Raw genomic sequence first — 11,338 nt, 5'->3', positions numbered from 1 at the left:
CTTAAGTGTTTGGGGGGGGGGGGGGGAACCCAAAACAAAACTGACCTAAAAAATCCATCCAGAGGTCTCCAGCTGCTTGTTTTCCACCCAAAAAAGAGCTAAAGGCACCAGGGACTCGCACCTTCCTCATTTATTCTACACCTTTGCAAGGCTGGTATAAACTGGAGTTTTCATTTGTGCTACTTTTTTTTTTTTTCCCCCCAAACTGATCTATCTTCCTCTGCTTCAGAAGCTTTAAATGGCTTGCTAAGAAGAAGCAGGAAAGGACAGTTTAAAGTATTTTGGTCTAGGATTAAAATACATGCCGTGCGGACGTCACGGTGCCTGTCTGGCTGGCCTGGATTTTAAATCCAAATAGAGGAGAAGAATGCTGCCACCTCCCCTCAAAAATAATAAATGAGCTGTGCTGCTGTGTGAAAGCCGCGCTCGCCAAGGGTTTGGCCTGGGGAGGAGGTAGGAGGGTCTTCAACCTGTCATGGTTTAGATAGTGATTAGATTTCTGAGGAAACTAAACCTTTCAAGAAAGGTTAAGTAGAAAAACCGCAGCGTTGCTTTGCACCAGGTTTTAATTGCACGTACTTAGGGTACGAAGCGCTGGCTGGTGCTTTCTCGGGTGGAGGTGATATTGCAGCCTACAAGGGGTCTTACCGTGTAAAAATGATAATAGAGTTGAATCTTAAGGAGTAGATAAAGCTATAAAAATGCTCTTAATGGTTATTTCTGCCTCGATCCCATCCCAGGTAAATCCACTACACCACTATTTAAATATCCTCCACCCCAGAGCGAGCTCCGGAGCGATGTGGCGTGTAGGGGTGTGTTACACGGTTTGGCAAGACGTGGGTTGAGATGAAGACAGTTCAGTCGCACGTAAGGACGTCGCGTGGACGCACACACGGGGGAGAGCTGGGTGGTCTCACCCTACGAGCACGTCCCGTGTCTCCAGCTTCCCCGTTCCCGCTGTGCGGTCAGCGACGCGCCCTGGACTTGTCACTAAAAGCCAAGGGCGTGAGGGCTGCTGGCTTTTTCAATAGGGGATCTGCATGACAAGCCCCAGGTCAGACAATGGGACCCTCGGCAAAGGCCACCGGGCGTCACTGCATCCCCCGCTGAGCCACGGTATTGTCTGCGGGCGCTTGAATGCGCTGGTTTACGGTGCTGCGATTCATTCAGAGTGGTGAGATGAATATCGCTGGCGTATGTATGGGTGGGCTGCGTTAAAGAGCTCTTTCACGCTGGAAATACGTACCTCCAGCTTGCAAAATTAGGGCTGTGGGGTTGGATCACTGGAAACCAGGGACGGGCTTGTGCTGGTCTAGAGCGAAGCTGGAAGCAGGGACTTCTTCTCGTGGGGATTCGCTCTGAATCGTTTTCTCTTGCTGCCAAAAGTAGGTTATCAGCCCTTCGCTCCAGATGCTCCTTTTTTCAGCTGTTTTTTTCCTTTATGCTGCTGTTTCAAAAAGAAAAAAGCCTTTATGTCCGTACAAGCTCCGGAGTAGTCCCATGTCCCGTCAGGTCAGCTCGTCTGAATCTATTTTCATTTTTTAACTGGTGAACAGCTGTGCACGACGTGTGATGGGGAGGGGGGGAAGGAACGGTGCAACTCGCACCCCTGCCGTGAGTCCACCTCCGCTTTTGCTTCAGCACGGAATAAATACTGGTGCTTTTTACCAAAGCTGCTGTACTTGCCTGCTGATCCTTCATCTTGTCGCTTCCCTTGTGCTGGTTATTTACGACGGCGCGCGGTCCTCAACCTGGAGGTGCTCCGCGGAGGGGCTCCTGCATAATCACGAGTGCTTCTCACCTCCGTCTCGGAGCCAGGGCCAGATGCTGCCCTGCGCCATGGGCTGCCCGCCTGAACTTTGACTTTTCCTCTTGCTTTTCGTGTCGGGCAATATATCGCTTGTCATCGTGAGGGCGATGACTCCTGGCTCCCTCCGAGCCCCAGCTGGTACCCTTCAGTGTTCCCAGAGCATAAAACACTGTGGCTTTCTACTATGCACTGGCGCATGTGTGCGTGGATATGATTTATTGTGGTTTTTCCCCTCGCTAGACTTGATAGTAAATGCTCGAGGAATCGCTGGGGAGGCCTTGCTCATGTTGAAAGGGTTGATATTAGACTTTTATGACTTTTTTTGAGGGCACTTGTGTATGAAGTTGGGCTTTACAGAGAGATGCTTTGGTTCTGAGCGGGATTCAGGCAGCGAGTTCTCTTTGAGACGAGTGCCAGTGCTCCCCTGGCTGGTGCGAAGGGACTGCACGCAGGATTTAGTGTTTCGGGACCGTCCGTATGTGTGCTGATGAATTCCTGGCATCTGGAGACCATTAAATACGTCCTGGGAGATGCAGTAACGAACAGAGCAACACCCCGGGAGGCAGATCAAGGCTTCAGAAACGAGCTTGCCCTTCCTGCCAGCCACACTGTACGCTTTTTACCAAAGCTCTGGGGGAAGAATTTTACGCAAAAACCCAAGAATTGAGATTTTTTTTCAGGCTGTGTCAGGTCAAGGGAGGACTGAATTTCAAGCATGTTGCCGTCGCGTGCGGGTCAGCAGAGCAGACAGCACCCGGCCGATCAGAGGCTGCGGATGCAGAAGAACCTGCTGCCCGATCGCCCAGACCAGCCCAGGAGCTGAAGTCACCTTCGCTCCTCGATCCTCGGCTTGCAAGCTTAGGAGCTGGCGTGAGTTCGTCTATCAAAGCTGCTGCCGAAGGACGAGCTTGCTCTTCCAGCGTTGCCATCGGGCACTCGTCCCCCTTCTCCTGAGTCAGGCAAGACGTGGAAGAGATGCCGCTGCCTTGTGGGGATCTCAAGAACGTGAAAGGCGAGGGGGTCGTCGTACGAAGTCAGCGGGGCTCGTTGTGTTTGGGGAGGGAAATGCAGAAATTGGGGAAATCCTCTTTGTAACTGCAGGGGTTTAACTTTCTGAACACGTCTGAATCTTGCTCGTCCTTCAAGGCAGATAAGCTGAGCAAGTCCTCTCTGCTCTATCTTATGTTTAATTTACTTCTTGTCAGAGGTGGTACCACGGGACGCTAACTGCCAAATGCAGACGCTTGCATATTATTTTTTTTTTTTTTGCTGCAGAGTTTGGTTTGGGGCCAAAAGCTCTTTATTTCCCTGGGTATCTTTGAGGGGTTGTCAAGTGCGTTCCCTCCCCGTTCCCCATCTCGCTGCCTAATCCTTTCCCGTGAGGAGCAAAGGGAATGCTCGCATAAAGATGTGTTTCAGTAGTGCTTTTCTGTGATGAGATAGGGTGAAATGCTGTCAGATTTGGAAAAAGAGAATAAGCGACCTGGTCTAGGTACACAGGCCAGTTTCTTAGTCTAATTTGGTAACCCTGTAAACCATACGAACCAGCTTAGAGAAGGTAAGTGTGCTGAGTGCGTTAATCGTAACTAATCTAATTAACTGCAGGCTTCTAAGGCAGCTCGCTTTGCGCTTTCAGGAGCAGCTCTGCTTGAGGGGATAATCGTCTCGGAAGGATCTTGCAGGAGGTTTACACTGGTCAGGGATATCCCTAAGCTGGCCCACGGTTTAATTGAAGTCGGGGCAGCCTGTCTGCTTTTCTCCCATCTGAAACCCAGGGGGAAGGGAAAATGATCTTTTTTTCCCACCCAAAAACGTGAAGGTCGGAGAATTGGCTAACCTGTGTGTTTGCTTCTTTTTCCTAGGTGCGTGTTACTATGACGCTAACCAGTCAATGTACGTGTTCGGTGGCTGCACGCAGAGCAGTTGTAACGCCGCCTTCAACGACCTCTGGAGACTTGACCTGAATAGCAAGGAGTGGATCCGGCCCCTGGCATCGGGTGAGAGGTGGCAGATGTGCAACTCCCCCACTGCTTTATCAAAACTTACCTCGTCCCCAGGGCTGGCTGGTCTGATCCTGTATTTCCCCGCGTGTTTTATCATTATCTGCCCGGTTTTCAGGTTATATCCTTTTTTTTTTTTTGCCGGAGACTACGCGTATCCTCGTGCCTGCAGCACCGCGCCGGGTTGTTTCTCTTTGTCTGGAGCAGCTGCTCGGTGCTGGTTCGTGCCACGCGGGATGAGCGACACTTACCTGCGGCCACGAGAGCCGGAGTTGATAAGAGTTGTTGTCCCAAAGCTGAGATTTATTTTTTTCTTAATAACTTCGGTAGCTGCCACTTCAGGTATTTTGAGGAGTGGAGGAGACATGCCCATGCGGGCTACCCACAGCAACCGGGAGAGCGTGGGAAAACAGGTACATTCCTGCAAGTCCGCACGCTCCGAGCAGGGCAGGAAAACGCCACAAATGGTTTCCCACACTGGTTTTTTTGTACTCAGAATGTCACACGCGGCACGCTTGTTTTCCTTATATTTCTGAATTTGACTAAAATAACTTTGAGAAAAGCAGAAGAATTGGGGGAAGCTCTTGCGGGGGGTAGTCAGTATTAAGCTAGCTATTTCGGCAAAAGCTTTACATTTTGACGAAGAGGTGGAAGAACAAAAGGAAAAGGAGGAAGCAGAGGGAAGTCAGTATTAAACTAGACATTTCAGCAGAGGCTTTACATTTAACGAAGAGTAGGAAGAAGAAAAGGAGCTCAGCATCCACCAAGCGCTCCTTGCTGACTTGTCTGCTTGGGTGCAGATTCCCTCTGACCCCGTTTCACGTGCTCTAAGTATTGTGGATTACTCAGTTATTGTTTAAAGTCATATTTTCTTCTCTGAGCCTTTTTTCTTATGTGAAGTCCTCCAAAATCCAGATGTTTCTGCGTACCAGTGTTATCTGGGAATGGGTCAGATGTCACTTTGAAATGTTAACGTGTAACGCGGTGCTTGATGACCGCTCGCTGGATATCAGTCTACACAACTCTTAATTTGATTTTTGCGTCTGCACATCCACTGCATGGTGCCTACAGGTGGGAATTAAGCAGTCATGGGCTTAAAATGGAGGAAGAAAACAAACCACAGCCTACACGGATGTGGAAACCGGCTCTCGCTCTTCCTCCTTCCCTGCCGTAGCGCTCTCCCTCTGCTCAGGGGTGGAGAAGAGGCCACGGGTAGCATAAACAGGATACCGGGCGATGCAGACCTCTGCTCTGACCCAGGACATCTATTCTTGCAGCCCAGCGAGTTCTTCCGTCGGATTGAATGCGGGGCACGACTCGCAGTCGCGTTAACGAGTCCAGCTGCCGGCACCCAGCTCTGCTCAGTCACTCTCTTGGTATTTCGCAAAGTCAAATTCCCACTGCCTTACTAACAAATAGCACTTTTAAAAGAACGAGTCCTGTGGGAATATGTGTCAGAGTTAAGTCCCATGGGAAGATCCCCCGAGGAAATATTTCTGGATGCTGTCATGAGCGCGTGTAGCGAGATGGGATCGCAACTGAAACTTCAGGCAGTCTCACCGAACAGAGAGCGCTCTTGTTCCTCCGTCTTCAGAGGAGATGAGTCACCCCGCGCTTGTGCCGGTGGTGGTTTCTTACACATAGCTGCTTGCTTTTTTTTTTTTCCCCCCTTTTTTTTCCTTGGTGCCCTTAACCAGAGGGTTGGCACCCACTGCCTGGGAAAGAATAGTGACTGGAGGGGGCAAAAGCAGAGCGCTTTGAAACTCGGGAGTCAGACCTAAATAAGGCGGGAGGGATTTTTTTTTTTTAAAAGAAGAGCTGACATTGATTTGGTTAATGCTCGATGTGTGTGCAGGCTAATTGCTCGTGGAGGTTGAGGAGGAGTTCCCACACCTGGCCCTACGGACTCTATAGGGTAGGTCTTGCTCCAGAATAAGACGGTGGCTTTTCCATAAGGCCAGTTCTAGCTTGGAGAGGTTTGATCGTGCTCTACTTTTGCCCTCGTTGAGCCATGGGCATCTTGTCTAATGAGACCTGGGTAGGGCTGCCTAAAGGGAACAGGAGCGTGGTGCCAGGGCACATGCTAAATGCCTTGGACACAGCTCAGGTGAGCTGAAACAGCTTCATCCCGTTCCCCTCTGTGAAGGGCTTTTCCAGGAGAAAACACCCTTTTTTGTTGTTGTTTGTTCATACCTGTTTTCGTTTGGGTTTTCTTCCTTGCAGGCATTAGATGACATCAGAGCTGGATAATTCGTCTCCAGCCTGAGCTGCTGCACTTCATCTAGGAGTAAATATTTAGCCTTCAAAGAAATAATTGGCCCGTGTTTCTTTAGTCTCGGAGAAGGAGGAGGGAGATAATTGCTTCCAAAAACCCTAATTTTTGAGGTTTCAAAGTATTTTTTTGCTTAGATCTAAAACAATGGCATTGACTTTCTACTTATTAGGCTGGAGCAGAACAAGAGAGTTAATGCCTAGCTTTTATGTAGCGCTTTTTACTGGTGGGGCTTAACGCTCTACAAAGGAGGGTAAGGCAGCAGGATCTCTATTTTAGGAACGTGAACAGGAATGCCTCTAAACTCTCTTCTCCCTCAAGCTCTTCTGGCCACTTTGGAGCTACTTTCCGCCTCCTTCACTCCCACATACAAGTCTTGCTGGAGCAGGAGGGGAGTGATAATTAATGGCCTGTATTATGTGGGAAGCCTGCAATGTTATCCCAGGGTAGGTGGTCCCTGGGAGGCAGGTGCCTTTCTCCCTGTGTTGGGGATGCTTTCTTTGCCTTCATTTGCGTAATTAATCTGAGCACTTCTTTGACTTTTAGCCTATCTGTACAGAGGAGAACCTGATGGAGGACTGGAGGTGGTTTACGCTGGAGTCTGTTTATCCAGCTAGAGGCAAGGGTTAGTCTCGACTCCTCTGTAACTCAAGCTGCAGCACGCCGCTCTTGCAGCGAGGGCGCGGGCAGGATGACTTCGGCGATAGTCCTCTGGTGCTCCCCAGAAACGAGCTCTCGTGCAGCTGAAACAGCCAGGAAAGAAACCAAAACCCGTTTGAAACGGAGACTCCCAGGACTTAATGCAATGGGTGATGCAGGAGCTGCAGGGGTTCCCGTGGTGAGGGCTTTGGCGTGGGGTGGCTGACGCCTGGAGTTGGCTAACCCAGGATTCGGCCCTGGATCTGCTGTGCCGGTGGCAGGGAAGGCTTGTCCTATTTCCGTGCGGGTCTGTGAAACATTCTTGATGAGATCCCTTCCATCTCTTGCGATGGAAACTGCTGGCAGGTCCTGGGAGAGGCTGCCTCGGCCATCAGCAGTGACCCCGGCCCCTTACCGTTGTCTGTCTCTCCTGTTCGTGTCACCCTCAGGCTGCAGCGGGGTAATTTATAGGCAGAATTGAGAGCATATCCCCAGGCAGTTATCCTTCTGGCCTGCCTGTGCTATTTCAGACTGTGTTTCTGCAGACTTTCTCCCTTCCTGTGTTTGTTAGTTTATTCCTCAGGAGCCCTGCACTTGGCCTCTGGCTGCCACAACCGTACACTAAACTGGGAAATACCTTCTTTAAATCGGAGAGAAAAATGCCTGTGCTCCCAGGGGCTTACGGGACAGAGGTGGAGAGCTTTTTCTTTTTAAAACCGAGCCTTTTACTGTGCTTATAAAGTAAGGAATGACGATATATAAAGACCAGGTCTTTGCAGGGAGAGGAATGCTACCTGAAGTCCTACGAGGTCTGTGCATCCTTCCTGTTGTTTCTGCTTTATCATCGTCAGCCAAGTGTGATTTCCCCCCCCCCCCCTTTTTTTCCCCCTTCCCCTCCAGCCACTGTGGGGGCACACTTTTTTTATTTCCCCCCCCCCCCTTTTGCTACCATCTTCCCTACAGCTACTTGGGAAGGCAAGAGAGCTGGCAAGACCCCGGTGCCCCCCTTGACGCAGTGTGTTTTCCCGCTGCCGGGCTGCGATAGCCCGCTCTGGTATCAGGGGAGTTCAGGAGACTCACGGCTCCGCTTTTCCTGTTTGCTGCGAAAAAGGCTCGCCGTGCGGCCGGCCCCGCGTCCCCCCCTCCGCCGGGGGGGGGGGTAAAACTCCCCAGGACTTGTTTCCTGGTGTTTTTGTTTCCCCGCAGTTATGCTGCATTCGCTTTTGCTGGAGAGGTGGGAAAGCTTTTCATCTCTTTCTCAGCATTTCAGGATAAAAACAGGCTTGGAGGCAAAACTCATTTGTTAGATGCTCTGATCCTCTTTGTCCGTGTTCACAGCGTCAAGACACAGCCACATCAGAGCGGCTGATCCTCCCTGCTTTAGCCCGAAAATGAGTAGAGACGTTCAGCCTGAAGTTTGCACTTAAAACCTCCTGGGTAGCCTTAACGCGACGCAGTAAGTGTGCAAAAAAACCTCTCCCACGTCGGTTCCTCTTGGCTCTGTTCTTCCCCCAGGTCCCCTACGTGCTTCGAGTGGGAGCTGCTGGAGTTTGAGGATCGGGTTTCCCCTTGTGAGCTGAGGGGAAGGTGCCTTTGATGGTGTTGTGTCAACAAAACTAACAGCCCAAAGGAGGTAGGAGAGACTCTGCTGTCACCTGCCCGAGGTGGTTGTATCAGATGTGGTCCCCGTGCAGTGGAAGGCTCTCTTGGCTGAGAGAGCCAGAAACCTGCCCGTTAGTCGTGGAGCACAAGCGGAGCGGTTTGCCCTTGATGAAGGTGTGAGAAAACCTTGCCCCGAGCAAAAAAAAAAAACACAACCCTGTTTTGATCATCTCCTCCTAGAAAACAGTGGCAAGTTTTCAAAACAGTTGGTGAAGTTTCATAACGCTGGTCCCGATCTAGGGTGAGCTTCCTTGTTCAGGGCCTCCTCGGTGATGTGAGGTTTGTGGAGCTGAAAGGAGACGAGACCCACAGCGAAGGACTGGGCTTCCCAGGGAAGGGACGCGGTCGTGCAGCCCAGAGCCAGCAGACAGACAGCCCTCTGCCTCCGCAAATCGGTGCGGCACCTTCGTGCACGGCGTAAATAACACGCAGGACCCGTGGCTGCAGGGCAGTCCAAGGGATCGGTGTGGTTTCTAAAGAGTAAACGGTTGTTAGAGTAGTGGAAACCTCCTCACATTTGGATTTAAAACCCGCTGTGTCTGAAGGTCTCCTGAGATCGTGCAGATTGTTCAGTCCTTGGTTGCGTTTTGCATCTTCTTTTTTCTAAATAGCAGTAACCAGCTGAGGCTCGTGACTGAAATACTCTGCTCTGACCCCGTATTGCAATTCTTTTGTTCCCATTGCAGAGTGACTTGCCTTGCGGTAACGTAGCGAGCGATCTAAGGCACATTCTTGCTTTGGGGATTAAAAAAAAACCCCTGCAAAACCCTGACCTGACCATGCCCGTAGCCTCTCTAGAGCAGCATTTCTCGGTCTGTGGACTGCTGCCGGTCCCCAAGACGCCATTTGCAAGATGTTTCTTAGCAAAACGAATGTGTTCCCATGTACGTAAAGAAGGAAACCAGGAGAAGCAGGTTTTGAAAATACACTTTCAAACTTTAGCCCAACTCGTTTCCACTTACAGCCCTTGAGGGGAGGGCTGCAAAATGGTCTTCGCGTACCCGTGTGTTTCTGAACTTGGTGCGGTGTCGAACGGCCCTTTTTAATTGAAGGCGCGCCTAACTTTTTAATAAAAGCTTGGGATCACCTTGAGCGCGCTGAAGCCACGTCGTAGCTGCTGGCCTCCTGGGAATCAAAAGGAGTGAAATGCTGTTGCCTGGCACAGAATAACGTCTCTAATTATGACCGCAGCTACTGGCTGCGGGTGTCTGATACTTCAAAGTAGAACAGGTTAATGAAACGGATGGAAATCCCTCGCAATATGTACGGTGTCTTTCTGCTGTCGTAGTATTGAATGCAGCCTGGACGAGAGGAAAGCTTTTCTTCAGCTCTTTTCCTGGTGTGGTTTGTTTCTTCCTCATTGCCCTTTGAGTTTAGTAGCAGCAGGGCATACTTCTGCCTTCACTAAAACTTTCCGCATTATCATCGAAAAATCCCTGACTTTCCCACCGCCATCAAAATGCTCTTTGAGCCCTCAAGCCCGGAGTGACTTGACCCCGTTGGAAACTCTGCCTTAATTCTGGTGAGTCTGCTGCCTGACCGGAGCTTGCTTATCACGCGGCTGATTTCTGCCCTTCTGAAGCAAAAACACGAGTTTCTGGGCTTCACTCATGCCGTCCTTCGGGACGGACGCTGTCGCAGCGTGGGTTTGCTTGGAATTGCTTTCTCCGACTAAATATATTGAGTTCTTTCCCCTCCTTGGGCTCACGGGTTTACGAGGAGGTGAGTAACGAGGAGCCTTTGACAGCCCTATCCTCCAGCCTGGTGTTCTCCTCTCGGGCTGGGAGTGATGAGGAGCACTGAGCCTTCCTAAATTGTTAAGCTGCAGTGTGGAAATAAAAGGCAAATTGGATCTTTTGAAGAAGGATCCCGATAACTAGAGAAACCTAGCTGGCGGTACATATAGAGACGCTGCAAAGCACGTTGGGGTCGTCCCGTTGCAGGGGACGCCGAGCAGCAGTAGTCTGCTGCTCCCAGGTGAAAACCGCGTCTGTGCAAACCTTAAACCATTTCTATTGCAAAACACGACCTTGCAGGGGGTGCGCAGGCAGCTGGGTTTGCTGCGTTTGGAAAGGGCAAGCTGCGCCCTGCTCTCCAAAGGAAGCAACGTCCTTGAATGTACAGTTTAAACTTCGTTAGCGCCCTTCCAGAGAGCGAGCCCAGAGCTTGTTTGGCAGGCTCTGAGCTGCGGCTCCGCGGAGCTCGGGTGTTTCTCGGTGCCTTTCGGTCCCTCAGTTAGTCTGTGTGAGGCAGACAGGATGCTAATTTGTTTTTTTTTTTTTCTTCACTTGGGTGGTTTTGAAAAATGCCTCTAATGAAATTTGTGTTATTAAATGTGAAATATTGCAAGGGCAAGAGATGAAAAATCAGCAGGCGGAGGCTTTTTTTTTTTCCCAAAAGCTGTGACACCTCATTGGGAAAAGCACTGCTTGTGCATGGAGGGCTGGTTTCCAGGAGATTAATCCGTCGCTGTTTGGGTTCAATAGGATTGCTCTGCGGCGGCGATTAGATGCCTAATCTGAGCGGGTTTAGGTTTACAACACACATCTACCCTCCCTTGGATTTGCCAGGCCCCGTCCTCCTCCGTTCTTGCGGCCTCTCTGGCTGTTTGCGTTTAACCTCTGAAAGCTTTTCATCGCCTGGATCCGTCGTCTTCTGAAGGACGCTCATCCAGCGTCGCTTGTTGCGTGCGGGGTAGCTCTTGCCCCTCGGGATGGACACCCTGCCACGACTGACCCAGCGGCGTTGCGTGGATTACGCCGGGGACGCAGAGGTAGAAAACGCATGCAAATTGGGCGTGCGATCTGCTGTTTGCAAGGATCTGTCCTGCAAATGCCTTCACGAAACCAGGCAGGAAAAGCCCAAGGACTCCCCTCTTCTTCCCGGGGGTCTGTACGGCTCTTGGAAGCTTTCTGCCTGGGAATCTGCTCCCTACAAGGGAAGAAAAAAAAAAAA

The 11,338-nt window shown here is 50.7% G+C and overlaps 1 protein-coding gene across 1 annotated transcript in view; it reads left to right on the top strand.

Moving 5' to 3' along the window:
* The window catches only part of FBXO42 (F-box protein 42), a 37,186-nt gene that overhangs the window by 8,726 nt on the left and 17,122 nt on the right, over window positions 1-11,338 (top strand). Inside the window, exon 4 of the mRNA XM_009289570.2 lies at window positions 3,673-3,807. Within this exon, the coding sequence (XP_009287845.1) occupies window positions 3,673-3,807 (135 nt within the window). The remainder of the gene's footprint in view (window positions 1-3,672; window positions 3,808-11,338) is intronic.

The sequence above is a fragment of the Aptenodytes forsteri genome, unplaced genomic scaffold (assembly GCF_000699145.1).
Source record: "Aptenodytes forsteri isolate BGI_AS27 unplaced genomic scaffold, ASM69914v1 Scaffold61, whole genome shotgun sequence".
NCBI lineage: Eukaryota > Metazoa > Chordata > Aves > Sphenisciformes > Spheniscidae > Aptenodytes > Aptenodytes forsteri.
Note: the sequence above shows the minus strand (reverse complement) of the source record. Positions and strands in the feature narration are given on the sequence as shown.